Source organism: Chenopodium album, chromosome 1 (assembly GCF_948465745.1).
Source record: "Chenopodium album chromosome 1, dcCheAlbu1.1, whole genome shotgun sequence".
In the NCBI taxonomy this organism is placed as follows: Eukaryota; Viridiplantae; Streptophyta; class Magnoliopsida; order Caryophyllales; family Amaranthaceae; genus Chenopodium; species Chenopodium album.
In genome coordinates, this window is record NC_137834.1 from 8670290 (window position 1) to 8691423 (window position 21134).

The 21134-nt window shown below is 33.9% G+C and overlaps 2 protein-coding genes and 2 pseudogenes across 2 annotated transcripts; 3 read left to right on the forward strand and 1 right to left on the reverse strand.

Moving 5' to 3' along the window:
• The first annotated feature begins 4573 nt into the window (after window positions 1–4573).
• On the forward strand, window positions 4574–6109 carry LOC145557524 (aspartic proteinase CDR1 pseudogene; annotated as a pseudogene).
• A 1181-nt stretch (window positions 6110–7290) lies between these two features.
• LOC145627827 (putative aspartic protease At2g35615) lies at window positions 7291–8466 on the forward strand. Its single transcript, XM_081680175.1, has one exon. The coding sequence runs from the start codon at window positions 7291–7293 to the stop codon at window positions 8464–8466; it is 1176 nt and encodes a 391-aa protein (XP_081536301.1).
• A 905-nt stretch (window positions 8467–9371) lies between these two features.
• LOC145627835 (aspartic proteinase CDR1 pseudogene) lies at window positions 9372–11372 on the forward strand (annotated as a pseudogene).
• Window positions 11373–15447: 4075 nt separating this feature from the next.
• On the reverse strand, window positions 15448–17163 carry LOC145557582 (RING-H2 finger protein ATL46-like). The gene has a single exon (XM_081618775.1). It carries the CDS (start codon window positions 16741–16743, stop codon window positions 15625–15627), a length of 1119 nt encoding a protein of 372 aa, XP_081474901.1. The 5' UTR covers window positions 16744–17163; the 3' UTR covers window positions 15448–15624.
• Between the last annotated feature and the right edge of the window lie 3971 nt (window positions 17164–21134).

The window sequence follows — 21134 nt, forward strand, 5'->3', positions numbered from 1 at the left end:
ATCAATAAATTGGTAAATAAAACCAATTAACATATTTCTAAGTGCTAAGTTCAAACCACAAGCATAGAACAAAGACATAGAAATAATCATACACATATATAACATGGATTATACTTTAGTCTATAAACTAATAATCATGTAACAAATACTACATTATGGACAAAATAATCATCTAATTTTATAATGCCAAAATCACAACTCATATATATTTGTCAAGATGATTATTAGAATTAAAATCACATGCTAAGCATAATCAAAATTAGTTTAGAAAGGACCTCCCTTGAATTAATTCAAGTATTGAAATGAGCATTCTTCGTAGTACGCCCAAATATCCTCTCCAAAAAGTGCAGCTCAACTTTGAAGCCATGACTCCCAAACTCAATTCGATATCAATGATCCAACCGTTGAAAATAAAGCCTGATATGTCGTGAACAAGCTCCCAAAATTTCAGCCAAAACCGACCACGAATGACCTTTGATCGGGGGTCATCTGCGAGACTGCTCCCAGAAAAACGTGAGCATCAACTTTTCCCCAAAAATTATTTTCTTCACACCGTACAATCATTCAATCAACACCCATTGAGTAGCCAATAAAGATATATAATTCGTTTTCAAAATTGTTGTAAAATATGTGTTTCAAAGGCTACGAATAATAGAATGAATAATGCAATAGTTTGATCAAAAGGAAGATGGTGTGGCGTGACTTCGTCCCTGCCTTTGAAAACGAATTCCGGCGCAACCGGGGTGCACATTGTATCGCCGGTACGTTCCCTAAGGTTACACACCACTCTCACTCAAAGACACTTTTGGATGAGAGGTGGAGTCATATAAACTTATGCCCAAAGAACAAATGTGTTTAGCTAGTTTTTTGTGTATGATGTGTATCAACAATGAAGAATAAGCAAGCTAATTTTATAGCCAAGGATGAAGTTTCAAGATGATGAATCTAGACATCAAAGAGGTGATTGAATCAAATAGAAGTTGATTAAATCACCATAAACAACCACTTTAATGGGAGGTTACAAGAGTATCCAAGAGATGAAGGAGAATGCCAAAAGATGAATGAATGTAGACATCAAAAAGTCCACTCCACAACCCACTTGTGGTCAATCGTTGTTGGCCACAACCTGCTTGTGGAGTAGGCTGATATTCTTATAAAGAAGACATAAAAAGCCTACTCCACAACCCACTTGTGGGCAAACTTTGTAAGCCACAACCTCCTTGTGGAGTGAACTGATCAACAATCAAAAAGCGTGGTTTTTCTCTCTTTAATCCAACATTATATATGATCAAAAGAACATCATGCAAGCATGCTTATCTCTATTAAGTATGCAATTTCTCATTCACTTCTGGGAATGACAATATCTAATTATTTATCAATATTCGGCTAGAGTTTGGTATCGTGGATATCCAAATAAAAGATAATAATATATAAACTATACAAATTCTTTATATTTTTCACATGACATTGTGTATATAGGAACACATTATTTATGTAAACAGTGGATTATCTAAGCAACATACATTAGAAACTATTAGAAATTTCTAGGTCATTTATGAGTCTTCATATTATTCCTGGAGCTTTCTGAGTCCATATGGTATAATTATTTAATGTTTAAATGACACATCAATCATTCAAAATACATTCGCATGCATGGAGACTATATTATCATATGCAATTGAAATAAATCACATATCTATCAATCATCCATCTACATTAATTAAGGAATATGATATCATATAGTAAACATTGTCATTATTACCACTATTGCTCATAATCCCTAAATCAATTATTTTCACATAAAATAAAAGATTGCCCTCATATACACATTTAAATTCAAAATACGATCAGAATACATATATAACACCTTGTCAACTTATCAAAACTTAACAAAAGAAAAAGGCCCTTTGTATTTAGATGAATTTCACCAAATTAAATCATCCTTACCTTCTTAAGATTAGTCCACAAGCTTTAGTTTCTGTAAAACATATACTCATCATAGTAATGTCTGTAATCTCATACTCCGTATGAAATATTTTAGGGTTAATATTGACAATGTCAAGATGCTCAAATTAACAAATAATATGCAAGCTGTAAGAGTTAATAATCAAACATTATGATTTTCTAAGACGGAACTAGTGTCGATAAGATGTCTTTCAAAAACACTTGATATGTACGTTGCATGCTTACTAGTAGATTAGAAAGAAAGATCAACTATATAACACTTCATCAAGATCAACATTAACTAACTCTCATGGATAATGAATAAAGATACATTAACAAGATAAAGATTATGCCTTGAGTGTCAAAATGCAACGTAAGTACGAATACGATATATAACAATATAAACAAAATGAACCAATAAAAGACAAACTAAACATATATATAATTAGCCCACATGTATAGGATCATAGAAAGTCATGATAAATTTGATAATTTAATTTAAGTATAGTTGAATGCATCAATTTGTATTGAGATATATCGAGATAATATTTATGGGAATATATATATGCTAAGATATATTATGTAAAATAGGATATATTTTGGTAGATTTCCCACTGAAATCTAATCTCTAGAATTTACATAAGATATTGTTTGACTAGAGTTAGGCATCGTGGGATTGTATTATATGTATAGTGCCTTTGCTGCCTAATGAATACAACTAATACAAGATTTGAGCATTATCAATTTTACAAATTGCGACTGAACATAAAAAACAGTAGAAGTATAATGGAGATATACATGATAAAGTAAATTGATTAAAACACCCCTCATCCGATAGACCAGCAATACTTATTCAAAACTATAGCTAAAATTATAATTATTACTTGATCTAATATAGTAAATTGATAATCATACTTAAAAATAAATCTAGGTCCTAATTGATTATCATCAACCAAATGATTATAACTTTCATAGATATTATACCAATCAATCCGAAAGAAGATGAAAAATAGGTCATGATCAAACGAGGGTAGGAGACAGAACATCAACGGAATTCCAATTAAACCATCATAAGATTTAAGTTGACAACATCAGAGTCTTAGATCCGAACTCATTAAACCAAATCAAAAGGTCAAAGAGTAGTACTCAATCTACTAGTATACAATGACACCCACTATTATATTTACACAATCAGGCCCATCACTTCATCATGACATGAGTAAACGGTAGCAATATGCCAAAAGCAATTAAGCAAAAACATACACAAAAATAAAATAAAATTTGAAGAGCTTAACTAATTCTAAAGCACATGAAAACGTCACTTACAGTATTCAACCTCACAATTCACAAACGTAGCAATTTAGGCCATAAAAGTTGGATTTCCTTCCATTGATGCATAAATTTGCTTGGTTGATTATTTTAAACGATTAACACTTTTCATATCGATGTACAACTAATCTGACCCAAAGCGGACAATAGGTTTCCTTAGAATTAGAGCTCTGGTGTTGATAACGTATTATAAATTAATGGAATATAGAGAGAATTTGGGAGAGATTAATTGTGTATTCTTATTCAATAATATGTGGGAATATACATATATTTATACATGTGATATAATTAGGGTTTGCTTGGGGAACAATAGTATCTAGAACATTCCTGAATAACCCTAAGGATATAATGGGTATCCACCAATATATATACGAAATATTATATAACATGGATCTAATAATCAGACATCCATTCAAATTATTATCCTTCCTTACCATTCGGGTGCCCAAATGGTTTGTTCATTTGGGTCAGCCCAATTAACTTCCAATGTTATTTATACAAGGCTTAATTTGACTTGGAACTTATTTATTAAGATAATGTTGATGCGGCGGTGGTACTTGCTTGGTGGAAATGAGTGCTGTCTTGGGGTTATTGCTTGTGCGGTGGTTTATGCGGTTTGCAATTTTGTCCGTGATACATAATGGGACCCGAAGTGTGGCTCAACTTAAAGAGTTAAAGTGCCGGCTTTTGTGATTTCACGTGGCGATTCATAGTTGACACAAATTTTCTTTTAGTAAGTTTTTTTTAGTTGACACTTTCATTTTAGGGTAAATATTTTACCTTACATTTACAAGCTCTCACTTGCTTTTTCATTCTCTCTCACTCTCTATCCTCTTCTTAATATGCGTGTCTAAATCAAACGCATCAACTAAATAGAAACGGAAGGAGTATTATATTAAAGAGCGATTGTTTCTAACTGTATAATAATATCTCATCTACATTATTTACGGGGAAAAAAAAATGAAATTCATTAAACCCAAAATTTATATTTTTTTATACTGAGATTGATTGTTTGTGAAGTTTAAAATTTATTGTTATACACAGTAATTTTCACCTAATTTAAAAGAGTACTATAGTCTTTTATCGTAAATTTTTTACCCTTCATAATTTTATTAATGCTAAAGTGTGAGTTAGTAGATACTTCTATTTCTATTCATATGATTATTCTGATGACTATATAGTATCGGTTGATATTATTATTACATTAAAAAAAAATTGTTTGCTATTCTATATTGGCCAATACATAAATCCATTAAGATTGGTTGCACACTTGCACCACACATGGCACAACTCACTAAACTACCTTTCCATAAGGGCATTTACTTATCCACTCATTCACCTCAAACTCAAAACTATCCTTCGCATTAGCCAATATGCATTATTTGTTGGTCAATATTTTCATACTTCTACTAGCATTATCTTCATCCTCAAAACTACCTAGTTCACTCTTTGTAGAAGCTAGACATTATTCTCCAAAATCTTCCAATGGCACCTTCACGGTACATCTTATCCATCGCGATTCGCCACACTCTCCCTACTACAACTCATCCATGACACCCCTACAACGCTTACAAAGAGCGCCTTTAGGCTCAATCTCACACAGTCACAATATTCACCGGTACCAATCCTCATATTTGATCCCTAATGGTGGAGATTACCTCATTAAAATCGCCCTTGGCACACCAAAAGTCGAAATTACAGCCATAGCAGATACTGGTAGCGACCTTATATGGGTCCAATGTTCACCATGTGACGAATGCCTCCCTTCAAAATCTCCACCTTTCATACCTAAGAAATCTTCGACGTATCATCCCATTTCTTGTACGTCTCCTTCTTGCAAATACCCACATATTATTCAAGGTTGTCTTCCAAATTACACCAACAAGAGCTCATCATCATCATCGCCGTGTTACTATGAGGCCCTATATGGAGATGGCACACAAAGTGTCGGAATTCTAGCCACCGAAACCATTAGCTTACCCTCGCCTAACGAAGCTACCTCACCAAGTCACACGTCCATAAAGTTTGGATGTGGATTTGACCAACGAGGCCAAGTTGGGGTCCAAGGAGAAGGGATCGTCGGACTAGGGGCTGGCTCATTGTCCCTAGTCTCGCAACTTGGTTCATCCATAAACTACAAATTTTCCTACTGCTTGGCACCCCTATCTTCTGGGGTGCCAAGCAAACTAACCTTTGGGGCTCATGTAACGAGCCCCAAAGTCTTAACAATACCCTTAGTAACAGGACTCCCATCAACATTCTACTATATTACACTCAATGACATTAGCATTGGCAATAATGCCTCGGTCCCTGTAAACCAAGACATAATCATCGACTCTGGTACCACTCTGACATACTTGCCACAAACCATCTATGACAACATCGAGACTGCTTTGAGCACCGCGATCAAGCTTACTCCGGTGCCTGATCCATTACAATTCTACGACCTTTGCTATGATGCACGAAGATCAGGATCGAGTGGAGGCCTTAACCCTCCTGATGTGGTGTTTCATTTCAAAGGGGCTGATGTTGTGTTAAAGGGAATTAACACCTTTAGGACGCTAGAAGATCAAGGTTTGATTTGTTTAGCAATGTCTACTACAGAAGGTACTCCTATATTAGGGAACATTGCGCAAGTTAACTTTGAGATTGGCTTTGATTTACATTCTAAAAAGGTTTCCTTTGATCCAACTGATTGTACCAAGCACTAGATTTCTTTGAATCAAATTTTCAATTTAACCAGCAATCATTTAATTTATAACATGCTTCTTTGGAAGTGTAATACTTTTTTTTTTTCTTTTTGAGTAAACTTTGTATTAGTTGCATCAATACTTTGTTTAGTAATTGATTATTTGATTCAAATCTATATTGCAATTAATATAAAACAGAGAAAGTATTAGTATACCGGTCAAAAAAATAATATACTGAGCAACAGTGCAACACTATATACAACATAAAATGTGCAGGCTGAGCTATATATCGGCCCAGTTCTTAGACAGTTGGCCGACAACCCATCCACTAGGTGGCCCAATGGGGCCAATAGTACCTGGTCTGGGCCTCGTGCTCACTGACCTTACAACCTCATCATTGTACTACAGCATGAGTACTAATTTGTGGGTATAAGAATTCCTAAGATAAAGTTTAGAGAGCACGAATTTAGAATTTATTATATACATCCGAGTGTATCGTAAGGTTAGTGTTTATTTGATGATTTAAACAAAAAATAATCATTAAAATAAAAATAAAATACTCATAGGTGTATGATACATTCGGGTGTATATAACAAGCTCTCCAAGAATGCAAGATCATCTCACAATATGTTTAGCTTGAGTTTTAGAAAATTTTAGTTTTAACTTTTGATATTTATTTTAAAAATTGCACGAATTCATGTCTCACATATTTAATTACCATGTGACATTCACATATTAAACTTTGCAACCAAATAAATAAATTAAAAATCCACGAATCCGGATTAGCCTAAAGGGTGAACCGGGTGGAACACCAAAAAAAAAAAATTAAAAGAAAATGTTCCATTTAATAAGTATATAATATATATCTCTAAAATCGAGCAATTAGTGAATAGGAGAACTAATAAATAATCAAAGTGTAGTTAAAATAATTCGGAACATTGATAATTTGGTAGTCATCCTCTAAACAACATTATTCATGTTAAGTGCATGCATTCAAGAAAGGTCAAAAAAAAAAAAAAAACAGAACGGCCATCTTTGGAGCAACGGAATCTGAGTTTTCCAAGTTTGTAGCCGAATTTAAGAAATATGGTTAAAATTATAGCCTTATATATCCTAACTTATGTGTTGCATATGTTTATATTCCTTGGGAACTAATCTACTCATAATGTCTATCTTACTGCTTTATTACTTCCTTACAATACTACTCTCCTACACATATATACAACACCCATGGCTCATTGAAGCGAAAACTCGAACAAATGACGGCTTTTCCATTGATTTATTCCACCGTTACTACTCTCCAAAATCTCCATTCTACAACTCCTCAATGTCTCCTAAAGAAGTCTTCCAACGATTAGTCCTTTCCTCGAACTCAAGGCACCGCCAAATCATATGGCAGCAGAGTAACATAGGAGAAGTTAGTACTAATTTAATTCCTAATGAGGGAGACTACCTCATGCAAATCTCTGTTGGTACTCCACCAGTACAGCTAGTCGCGGCTGCTGTGACAGCAAGTGACCTTACATGGTTTCAGTGCAGACCTTGTGTCCTTTGCTACCCTCACAACACCACCAATTTCGATCCTCAAGCTTCCGGAACATACAAGAACCTTCCTTGTGATGCAGAACATTGCACTAGCCTTAATACAGATCACATAAACTGTGACCAAAATGAAAATTTGTGTAGGTATTGGTATACTTATGGCAATGCAACAACTATTACCGGAGGAGTCATGGGAACGGACACGTTCTCGTTCACTTCTTTTGATGGGGATGAAGAACAGGCTGCCTTCCCCTCCATAACTTTCGGATGTGGGTATCAGCAAGCAGGGCTTTTCGATTCCAACTCTGCAGGTGTTGTAGGACTCGGAAATGGACCTGTTTCGCTTGTTTCACAACTAGGTCCCTCAATTTCTTACAAATTCTCCTACTGCTTAACTTATCCTTCCTCACATAGTGCAAGTAAGTTGAGATTTGGAGGTATGCTTGAAGATACATCAGAAATTGGAGGTTTGACATTGACAACGCCTTTTGTTACCAATGATCCTTCATCCTCTTATAGCCTCGTGTTAAATGGAATAAGCGTAGGTCAAATGAACTTGAACATGGACAAGGAGATCATCATAGACACCGGAACCACACTTACTTACATAGATCCAAGCATCTTTTATAACCTCGAAGCTATGGTGAACGATGCAATAGGGGCATCCCCGGTTTCTAACAATCCTTTGGTGGAGCCTGTTTTGTGCTATGATCCAGATGATGCAGCTTTAAATCCCCCTGACATAGTCTTTCAACTTGACGGGGGTGATTTAGTACTAAAGGCGAGCAATATCTTCTTTGTACTTGACGATTATGTTTGCTTGTCCATTGCTAAGTCGCCCAAAGATGGGGATCCTATGGTGCTAGGCAACATGGCTCAGACCAACCTTGAGATCGAGTTCGATCTGCTAAGCAAGACAGTTAGGCTTACTCCTAAATATTGTTCTCAAGAGAGCAGCTAGCACGAAGCACAAGCCCTATCAGGAGATAATAAAAAATGAAACCACACTTCTATATAGCTTTTCATGAAGAATTATTCTAAGACAATTAGATTAGAGTTATGAAGTAACGCTTAGATGAAAAGTTGAAAACCATTAATTGTAATACTTTAATTTGCTGTGTTCGACCTCTGCCTCGACTGCCTGTAAGCCGAGTTATTAATAAAATCAATTCTGCTATATTATGTGCCAAAATTTCTTAGTTAGTTGCATAGTTACTAGTTTGTTAGTGTCAATAAAAGACTCTGAAGTTGGTGTGACCTCTTTAACTTGAGTAAGATACTGTATCATGCAATGAAGTTTGTATTACATGTCAAGTTTAAACTGTACTCACAGTTTCATTACATGTAAATTTACATAGTATAAGAGACCAATTACATATAAAAGCAAGGAATACCATCCTAAAACAACTGAAAGCAAGTGCGGTTTACTACTCCCTCCATTCCCTTTTGTTTTTGACGTTTGGAATTATGCGCGGTTATTAAGAAATTGTGTAAAGTAGAGGTATATTGGAATAATTCAATGATTGAAAGAACAATTTACTTTAAAAAAAGAATATTGTACATGTGGGGTGAAGAAAGTAAGAAGGAAAAAGAAGAGACAGGAGAGAGAAAGTAATAATGAGTATTAGAAACCATTAATATAAAACTAAGAGTACAAATGCCCATCAAAAAGTGAGGATATTTGAGTATTTAAATTGTAAAGCAAGGGTAATTTTGTCTAATTAAGAAAGATATATAAAGACTAAAAAAGAACACCTAAAATGAAAACGTAAAGAACAAAAGGAAACGGAGGAAGTACATCTATAAAAATAGTCATTTTTTTTTAGTGGCCGCTCTTCTTTATGGGACAACTAATCCTATACCAGTATGGTAGATGGTAATAAATCACAATAACGGAAATAAGTATATTACATGTTATTTCAAATATCTCATGGAAATGTCTTTGGTACAGCACCTCCACCTTACACTGGAGAAATAAAATTCATACTCGTCTATGATTGCATGAACATTTATATAATTCAGACATATCTAGTACAGGATGGAGCATAAAATTGAAGTTGTGAAATCAATATTTGTTCGATCAAATTGATGAAAACACAAACATGGAATTGAGCTGATGATTTCCTAGTCTATGATGTGGTTGTTTGGCCATTGACATATAAATTAAAACAAACTATTTCCGGACAGAGAGAGTATATTATAGTAACTATCCTATGTACGGAGATATACATATCGGCATAACATAAATTAAAGAATTGTGAAAGTGTAATTGAGAAGTTAGAAATTAGAAAGGCAAAAGGATGATGCCCCAAAAATGGACCAAAATTGAGCTTGATTCATTTTCCACAGGAAGAGTGTGTGCTTTAGAAAGGCAGCTACTTGGGAACGTCAAAAGAATTTCCTAGTTACCAGCTAAATATATGCTATTATTCAATTTCATGATAATTAGTTGCACCAACCTTAAATATTATTTCTTAACTAACAAAACTAATTAAATTCAGTTCTTTTTTTTTTTTAGCATCTATAAATAATGCAATCTAAATGCCAGTTTAAGTAAAACTCACTTATTTTTGTAGTACACTACCGTTTATCAACATGCATACCCTACTATTCTATTTCTTCTTAACACTGCTGTTCTTATATCAAGGTAACACCCAAAATGATGGCTACACTATTGACCTCATACACCGGTACTCTCCAAATTCTCCATTTTACAACTCTTCCATGACTTCTGAAGAGCGCGTCCAAAGGCTGGTACATCACTCTGCTTCAAGGTATCACCGCCATACAAAGAGCCTCGTAGCTAACTATCTTGATACCAACATAATCCCAGGTGACGGAGACTACCTCATAAAAATCGCGATAGGCAGCCCACCGGTGGAAATGTATGCAATTGCAGACACCGGGAGTGACCTTATATGGGTCCAATGCGAGTCATGTGACATTTGCGACGCCCAAAATAATGCAGCATATTTTGACCCTCAAAGTTCTAGCTCCTACAAGACACTCCCTTGTAACTCGACGATTTGTGACACTGATCCTAGCATGCAATGTGATGATGACACGGGCACTGAATGCGAATACTTCTATACATACGGGAGTGGATCAACCATAAGCGCGGGGATCATGGGGACAGACTTACTCACCTTAGACACGAGTAAAACAAATTGTGTGTTCGGATGTGGAATCGTGCAGGATGGTAGTTTCGACAGGAATGCAGGAGGGTTAGTTGGCCTCGGTGGAGGTCCTCTCTCATTGATCTCTCAACTAGGTCCAACAATCGCGAATAAGTTTTCATATTGCCTAACCCCGATCACCTCAAACAGCACAAGCACGCTAACATTAGGCAACAGCCCCGCTAAAACCGGCTCTGTTGTGATTCCTTTGGTAACCCAAGACAATCCAACTTACTACGCGATAAATCTCAAGGCCATAAGTATAGGCCAAGATGAAGTCGATATCAACAAAGACATAGTCATAGATAGTGGTTCAACACTAACATATCTAGACAAGAGTGATTACACACGCCTTGAGGCATTAGTGAGGGCCTCGATACCAGAAGAGCCAATCGACAATCCACCTCAAGGATTCAAGATTTGCTTTGAGAAAAAGAAAGGGGTTAAGATATCATTTAAGATGGATTTCAAGCTTAATGGAGGCGATGTTATATTAGTAGACTCGAATTTCATGATAGAGTTTGATAAATATGTTTGCTTAGGAATCGTGCCCTCGGAAGAAGAAGGTGATCCTATGATTCTTGGGAATATAGCTCAAGTTAACTTTGAGGTGGAGTTTGATCTTAAAGGAAAGACGGTTTCATTTACTCCCACCATTTGTAGCCAAAACCATGGGGCTAGTTTGGCTTAGTTTTCTTACATGAATGTGTATGGTGAAAAAAATAATGTGGTTTACATCACAATTTGAAATAAAACTTCATTGCGAAATTTCAAATACCTTGTATTATGCATGTATTTTTGTTATATTAATACAAATTGTTATGATGCACATCATAATTTTGAGTGAAGATATAGTTCAAATATTAAGAATTTAATTATTATGTTCATATATTTTTAAGCTATATATGTTCATATATTATAAACATTATTGTCATAATTTGTCACCTTGCTCTATTTTTGGGCCCATTACCCAGGCCTGTCAATCTACTGGGCCCAAAATTATGTAGGTCTAGTAAAGGAAATGACTTCGACTTATAAACTAGATGGCAATATAGTTGCACAAAACTATGATTTATAATTACATCATTTCAGAGTAGTAATTGCTAATAATTAAATTGGAGGCAGGTAAAAAAATAAGAGTATTAATTTGAAATAAAGGGGGTGTTAAGTTGTAAGAAGATTGCCTCCATTAAAAATGTACACATAATTATGATCATAGTTGTTGCCTAGTTATATTTGTCCTACCAACCAACTGTTATTTGTGCGCTTGTAAAGTTGCAATTATATCACACTTTAATCATGGTAACCTTTCACTTGCAAAATAGAGTCTTCCGCACCATAATTACATTAATTACAATTTTCCTTTTTTTTTTTTTTTTTTTATGAGACATAAAATATTCCTTTGTTGCAAGTAATATGTAACGGAGGGAGTATATATATATGAGGGGAAAAAATATATATTCTTTAAAAATGAGGATTATTATTATATTTTTCTTGTTCATTTGAATTTTCTTAATGTTCAAACAAGTACATTTGAAAGCAACATAAAAAGCCAACGATGCTATGAGGCAACTCAGGGAAGGCGCACCGGCTTAGCACATGAAATAAAATTTAGTTAAGAATACAACTGACAAGTTTAGATATAAATCATATAATACGGGGTATGTAACTTATTTTTTTGAAAAAGTTTAAAATTCATTGGTATACGGAGTATAATTTATTAAAGGGTAATGCTATATGCAGCCTTATACTTTCTTTTTTCGTATTAGGTTGGGAATTTAGCAACAATTCACTAGTAAATCGATGTAATAAATTTTATTTATTGTCAATTCTTTCCATTTTTAACTTCTTATATACAACCCTAAAAGCCGCATTTATCTTTTCCTTTAATAAAATGTGATAAATAAAGCTTCCCTATACTTATTTAATAAAACCCTTCTTATCTTGTACTACTAATCACATGCTCTGCAATTCTGTATCTTACATTAACCATTTGTCAAAATGTGTGAATTAACAAGTGTGAAAATAAAAACATTACAACCATATAAAACAAGAATACGGAGTATTATCTTTATGACCCTATCTTATATCAATACGTAAATGTTGTGAATATGGATACAGTCCAACCACTCCTAGCTAATTGATGAGTAATCAAATGACATCCATGTTACTTGTAACTTAATAATCACGGATAATTAAGCTAATTAAATAGCTGGCACCTGTTTCTTAAAGAGCACAGTTTGTAGTTAGAATTAAATTGTTGCGTGGACAAATGGTTATTAAGTTTCAACAATCTTGAAATTTGAAAGTGTATCTTTTTATTTAATAACCATTAACCTTGATTTACTCAATGAATTAATATGTTAATAAGTTCTAACTCCGAACGATGTTTTGGATTATTGGGTACTTAGAAAAATAATTCATTTGTTTATTTATTTATAAAAAATTAAAAATAAAAAAAAATATTGAAGATCACAATATGCACACTAGTCAATTACCTTTCCCTTACACCACTTTGAAAAGGACCTAACTAGTGTAGCTTAAATTGGATTTTTCTAGGATATCTATCTTTGTTGCTTTTCCTTTTTAGGCTCCAATGCTCTATGATGTGTTCATATTCAATGTAGAAGACTCAACGACTTTTTTTTTTCCCTTCTTCGAGAGTATCCATTAGAATTGACAAAAGCACAAAACTAACTCATAACATTGAATGACTCAGATACTCATCTTAGACATTGTTTTAGAGTTAATATGAAACTACATGACCTAATCCGAATCCATATTGAATGACTCGGATACTCATGCACGGATACATGTCAAAAATTCTACCTTAGCTACTTCGTGAAGATATTCTACTATTTCAACCCAAAGTGTCCATATCCTTATCAGAGTTTTGGTAATCCGACATAGGTACTTGAGGTGGAGATGGAGAGTCCGAGTATCATAACTAATAATACTTCATATCTATCACCCAAATAAGATATACTAGTAATCGAATTCACTCCAAAACTATAACATGAGCTTTATTATTACACAAAAACTTGTCATTACTCAACAGTTCATGAAAATCCTAAAGCCAAATCAAATTATTACAAAAAAAATAATTGGCAGGCCAACTGATAAGATATGTCTCAAATAAGTGTGGAGAGGCAAATCATGGAAAACAGTCAAAACACAGGTCAACTGAATCAATGGTTACATAAGAACAAATCACTAGACCCCATTTCAACTGTCACACTACTCTGTCTAACTTGTATAGAAGGGAGTCATTTTTGTTTCATTCACCAAATAGACATACATTTGCTTTTGGTTGAGGATATACTGTTTCTAGTTTCTGATAGTAGGCCCTTTTCATCTGGACTTTTGTAACTAGTTCAGATCAAAACAACGAGAAAACATCGAAGATTTAAGCATGTAGAAGTCCCAAAGTTGACAAATTTCAGCCTAATCATATCGCTAAACCTTATGAAGTTCATGTAAGTTATGCGAATGTTCTATTTTCTACCATAAGGTGGAAGTAAATGATATCGAAAACAATTAATTAGGCCGACTCTCGTGGGATCTCTATGGGAAGTAATAAGTCTTAATTTCTATGTCTAATCAAACGACCACTACGGCTTTTTAGGCATTTAAGGGTTTTTTCACAAGGATTAGTTAACCATTTATCCTACCTACAACTTTACAAGCAAATTTCAGATTAATGTGATTCTCAATCTCAACCACCACACAGGAATATCAACTCTAGGGAATAACATGACGTGTTATTCTATACTACATAAAAAAAACGACGCTTTCCCAATTCATAATCAAAGATTTGATGCAATCTTACCAAGAGATTATTATGGCTAAATCATCCTTTTATAGTAGCTGGAGCATTCTCACCCTAGACTGATTTTTCAATTTTTATCTAGGCAAAGGCATTTTCAGGCAACTTTTTCCAAACATCCTAATATAATGTACACAACGTTGCAACTTATTATCGAACAAAGTGATTAATCAACTAATCAGGAAGGATCACAGATGAAGCGATTCTAGGCTACCTAGTAATCTTCCCAACATTACGAGAGCAGGTCTTCCAACCATGTCTATATCCCAAAAATTAAAATGAAAAGTATTCTGTCTACAACTTAATAATCTACTACTATATCTTACATTACCAAATCAATCACCTAACATTCCTCCAATGACAATAAACATTGCATCTAACACCTAAGACAAAACAAGTAGTTTTACAAAGTACTTGTTTATCCTTGGAATCTTACAAAAAATTGGTACTTCCAAGTATTCCAACGGCTTAAAACAGAGTAATTAAGCTTAGTTTAAGTATGCCAACTAATCGTGAGCACATTTTTTAGTTGAAAATATAGCTCACGAGTGGTTGATATATATTATATATAACATTGGGTCAGTTATAATAAAATTTCCAACCACAAAAGTCCAGAAAATTCCAATCAAAAGGACTTCATAAGTTGAACAATTCAGATCATACCACAAATAACATCTCAAATTAATTAATGGTCACGTAAACTCCTACTTCACGGTGTCTCCAAAAAATTATTACGTTTTCTAGATTAAAATTAGTCATCATCCCATTACAAACAGTTAAGACATTGTGACAAATAATTCCAAGACGGAGAGAATCATATTATCAAACGATTATGAAGGGGTTGTGACAACATGACAATTTCTTCCCAAAAAGCTTCTGTATTCAGCTTCATCAAAAGATAAAGTTACACTGCCATTAATCTAAAAGTTGGAGTTAAAAGGAACATAATTCACATCATCAGATAGCAAAACCCAGAGACAATTAATTAAATACACAGGAAAACAAAAGAAAAAGCAAAAGCCTAATCTAAGAACTTTAGTATATAAGTGGGGTCAAAATAAAATGATAAAAAGTTTATAATAAGAAAAAAATAAAGTAAGGAATACCTTCATAATTATCATGTAGCTTGACCTTTATGAGTCCAAGGCAAATTCATACTATTATCAACAGAAAAACCACTAAATTCTGTGTTTGAAGAATTGGTAAATTTACCCTTTTTAGACCATAACCATATCTTTGAAACTGAAAGACTCTCAGTTTTACTGCCAATATTTATCTTTCTAGCTTCAGCATCCCCAATATTATGATCAGCAGTCAAATTACCATTTTTACCCTTGATCATCTTCAATTCAGCACCTTCATTTGATGGATTTTTTGGACATAATGCAACTTGAAAAACTGAATCAGCAACAACATATTGATATGAACCCATTGAAAAACACCTCCTTGCATCCAAATTACTACTGCTCGTTTCACCCACATTCGAATTTCTATCATTAATTTTCCCTCTTTCAAGTACATGTAGTTGATCTTGCACTTCTACAACCTCTTCATTGTTGCAACTATGATTGTTATTATTATTACTTGTGCTCTTAAATTTGCCAAGTCTAACAGGAAAAACCCTCCTCTTATCACTAGAAACCTCAATTTCAACCCCCTTCTCCTCATCCCTCGAATCATCGAAATCAAACACCGGGTTTTCAATAGTCACCCCAGGAGTGTACAGAGCACCCCTACAAAGCGGACAAGTCGAATTCGACAACAACCATGTATCTATACAATCAATATGAAAGGCATGACTACACAATGGTAATAACCTTAACTTGTCCTGCTCAGTAAACTCACACAAACACACTGCACAATCAAATGGCTCTTTTAAACCCACAATTTCTTTGTACTGAAACACAGGCAGTGCATCTATAAATGCTTGGTCTAACCCTGAATCATGAAGCTGGAAAAGCTGCTGTAATTGCCTTTGAACTGCATCAGAACTCGAAAAATTTTCCGGGTATCTATTTGATTGGGAATATGAGGAAGATGATGAAGATCTTTGTCTTACAAAAAATCTAACTAATAAATGAAGCAACCCAGAAATGAAGAAAATTACAGCTAATATTATTATAATGAACAATATTGCAGGGCTAATTTTGCCGCCACCGGAGGAGGATGGTGATGGCGGTGGTAGCGACGGCGGTGTTTGCGGTGGTGTGTCAAGATTACTTGAAAAAGATGACATTTTGAAAATTTGGGCATTACCCAAGATTATACCCCTTAATTACATTAGATTTGGTGGTTTTGAATTTTTCTCAAGAACCCATTTTCAAATTCTTGATTTCTGACAAAACCCAAATCATATTTATTTATTTTTTTTCTTATTTACTAGGAAATTGGAAGCAATTTAGGTGAGATTAACAGCGAAAATGAGGAGAAAGATACAATCTTTACTTAAAAAAACAGTAAAAACCACTTCTTTAACAGAAAAAATAGTACCCAGTTCAAAATTTGGGGTAATTTTTCAGAGTAAAAGGGTAAAAACGTAACCTTCTTAGATTTTTGCAAGCGAAGTTGAACAAAATCTTGAATTTCTTGGTGTTGAATGAGGCTTCAATTGAAATTGAGAGAGAAAACCCTAGAAATTCCAAGATTCTTTCTTTCGTTTTTATGGTTTTTTTTTTTTTTTTTTTTTTTTTTGGTTTTGGGTTTTGTAGTGGGGAGAAAAGTTGGAGGAAAATCAAAAGTTCAACTTACTTGTGTTGGAGGAGAAAGAGAGAAAGGAGTGAAGAAGTTTTTGGGATGTTCCAAAAAGGCAGGTTAATGGTGAGAGCCAATAAGAAAGGTGGAGGTAGGCCCAATTTTGTGCTTCATAGAATATAAAGGGGCTATATTCGTAATTTTAGTGTAAGGTTTTTTTTTTGGGTACAATTTACACTTGCTTAGATTCTCTTGCTTCTTTACGAAATTACGAGTCCTTATCTCAGAGAGCAAAGGATGTCACTTTGTGTAGACTAGATGTGAAAGTACTATGACATTCGTCATTCTCTTCGGACTTGTTTGGTTGAAGCTTGAAGGTAAGAGCAATTTCATGGAAATTTAATTATCATGTAATTTAATTTCTTGGAAATTCTAATAAATATTTGGATAATTATAGAAAGTGAAAAATCCCATGAAAACTCCTATTTATCTAGGTTTTTAAATAATCAAATTCTTCTATTTTGTGAATTCTCATGAATATGTCAAAAAAAAATGGAATTTTTTATTTTCATCAACCATACGACAGCTTTATTATTATATTTTGGGAAATTCTCGATGGTAGCCTCCAACTATTGCTTATTCTCAATGGTAGCCAATTTTTTTTTTTTTTTGGATTCTCAATGGTAGCACTCTACTTTTTAAAAGTTACAACCGTAACCTTATTAACTCTAAACCGTTAAATATCTGTTAACTTTAACTATAGTCAATCATTTTCTTTCTGTTAACCATTTTCTCTCTCCTCCCCTTCATAAATCTTCCATGGCAGCCACCTCCACCTCCAACCCCTCCACCACAACACCCTCCACACTCCACGATACACCCACCCCTTCTCCGTCCCCCTCCCCCCGTCCACTGCAATGCCACCCCTTCAAGTCAATTAAACCAGCCCACAACGACAATATAACATAATTCCGCCATTTTCATCTCTTTGAAGCTCCCTTCAAAGGCATAATCTCTCAATTTTATTTGGCGTTGTTTCTTGCTTCTTACAAAACTGTGAAAAGCTCACCAAACCTTTTTATTCCAATTGCTACCCCATCATTCTTGGGAATTTTGATCCTTTTCCTTTTCCTCCACCGCTACTTTCGCCGCCATTGCCGTTGTCCTCTAAAAGTCATATAGCTCCTTTCTTTATCAATAATAATCTACAATTTGTATTCTCAGAATCTCCTTTCTACTTGTACAATCATTTTAAGGGTTTGTTTTACCGACAGGACAAAAGGAGTTTCTCCGTCAAGCTCCGACGATGAACGATGGTGGGTCAACTGTGAACCACCCAATTTGGCATATAGCTACAATTGGGCTTCCACAATCTGTAATTGCTTCAATAACTACTTTCAAGTATACAAAAAAAAAAAAAAAAAAAAAAAAAAATGAATGGGTTTTTTTTTTTATGGTTGCGATATATCGATCTTGTTCTGTTTGTTTGACTTAGTTTGGTGAAGCTGATACTTATTTATTGTTAGTATAGTCATGCTTTTCATATTTAATTTCTTGTATTGATACTTAGTTAAGGTTTTATAAGAATTGTCCTCATTTGTCGGTCTGCTGTTTTGAATGAGATTGAAAGGGGTAATTCTGGTACATGTAAGGGGGTTGAATTTCAGTCGCTTGACAATGGAGGGAGGGAGGAGGGTGGCTCGACAGTAGAGGGAGGTGGGAGGGTGGCTGGGAAGTGGAGGGGGAGGGTTTTTTTTTTTTTTTTTTTTTTAATTTTTAAAAAAGCTAACCTTGGTTTAGATTAAGGTTAGATTTAACAGAAATTTATCAACAATACATAATAAAGGTTACGGTTGCAACTTTTAAAAAGTAGGGTGCTACCATTGAGAATCTAAAAAAATTTTGGCTATCATTAAGAATAAGCAATAGTTGGAGGCTACCATTGAGAATTTCCCTTATTTTTTAAAAGTTTATTTCTCTTTAAAAAATGAATTTGGTTAGTATATCTAGCTCTTTCATAATTAGAATGATTAGTCATAGAATTTCCCATGATCCATAATTTAAAATTGTCAAATAAGGAAACATGGATGATTTCCTAAGTTTCCTCTAGGTTTTCTCTTTGGGAGGGTTTTTTTGGTTTCCTCTAGGGTTTTTTTTCCTTGGGAGGGTTTTTCCAGCCTCAATTGCTAGATTTTCTCTACTTTTTTGAAGGTTTTCCTTCAATCTTCTCCTTCGTTCTCTCTGTTTCTCTTCCATCTTTTTTCTTCTGGTCTCAATTGTAAATTTTTTTAGAGGCTTCCACCGGTGGTAAGCCCCAAATTATTTTTTTTAATTGCTTTCAATAAAGGATCACATCTGTATGGTGGTGTTTATTCTATTAGGTTTAATTTATTTGTTTGTTCGTTTGTCAAAGGCTGAAGAATTAGGGTTTCACAATCTCCAAAGTATCTAAAAGGCCATATGAGTTTTTTCACCCAAACAACTATTCATTCGTGGATCTTGAGTCGAATTAGTGCTAACTCACATATTGTATTGCTTCGGATGAAGATTTTTATAAAGGCGAACGTTGATCGAATATGCAATGTAACTAGTTCTCAGGTGAATTGTATTTGTGTTGGAATTTTAGATTTACTCGAAATTGTTTGTAAGTGTCGTTAAGCTATCTTTCATTAAAGAAATCTTTTTCTTCTTGTCAAAAAAAATTTGTCAAATAGGGAGTTTGGATAGCAAGGAACAAATAAGTTGTGTTTAGATACATATCATAATTCACCACAAGTTTAGTTATTGTTTATAATGAACACCTTCTGCAGTACTCCCTCCATTCTTTTATTAAGAGCTTATTTAGGTTTTTTTTACGAGAAATAAGATATTTGTAGATTCTTAAAACTAATGATTGGGAGTACACATATGCATGTGGGTTTATAGAGATAAATAGAAAGAAAAGTAGTTAGATATTATTGATGAGAATGATAGAGAAAGTGTTAAGAATTTATATCAAAAATACAAAAAAGAAAAGGGGAAAAAAATTACAAATCATCAAAAAAAAAAAAAGGAATAATATTGTTATAAAGTATAATATATAAATAGAAATAGAATCTTAATTTTGATTCTCCAAAATGAAATACAGGTTCTTAATAAGGATATAAAAGTAATACTTTTTTTTTTGTGCTCATATATAGGCCCTGTTCTCTTCACTTTAAAAAAACAATATTAAGTAAAAATAATTTCAGTTCAGTAAAAATAAGTTCAGTTCAGTAAAATTAATTTCAGTTCAGTAAAAATAATTTCAATTCAGTAAAAATAAGTTCAGTTCAGTAAAATTCAGTTTTCTTAAAAAAGAATTATAATAGAAAATCAGTAAAAATAATTTCAGTTTAGTAAAAATAATTTCAGCTCGGCAGGTGAATCAAACAGGACCTTAGTTGGTGATTTTTAGCTTTGAAAATATATCTTTTTATAGATTTATTTTATTATACTTTTGTATACCTTTAGTGTGTATATATATATATGAATTTCTATAACGTAACTAAAGATATTACTAAGGAGGGCGTTTGGTTCGCGGAATATAGGTATGGGTTTAGAATGACTAAAATTCATATCATATGTTTGGTTGTCAAAAGTAGGGATGTCAGTGGAGCAAGTCAAGTAGGAGATTCGCTCCAGTGAGGCGGGGATAGATCCCGATTTGGCGGGTGGTAGGGCGGGGATGAGAATAAAAACCATACTCGCCATGGGTGATGGGGCAGGGTGGATTTTAGGTTGTATCCGTCCCATCCCCACTTCGTACCCGTCCCATACCCACATTCATATATATTATTCATAAAAATATATACTTATATAACATTTTTTGTGAAAATTAAATAAAATAATACGATAAAAGTATAATATTTTGTAATAGACCTATATTATAAACAAAAAAAATGTATAACTTCACAT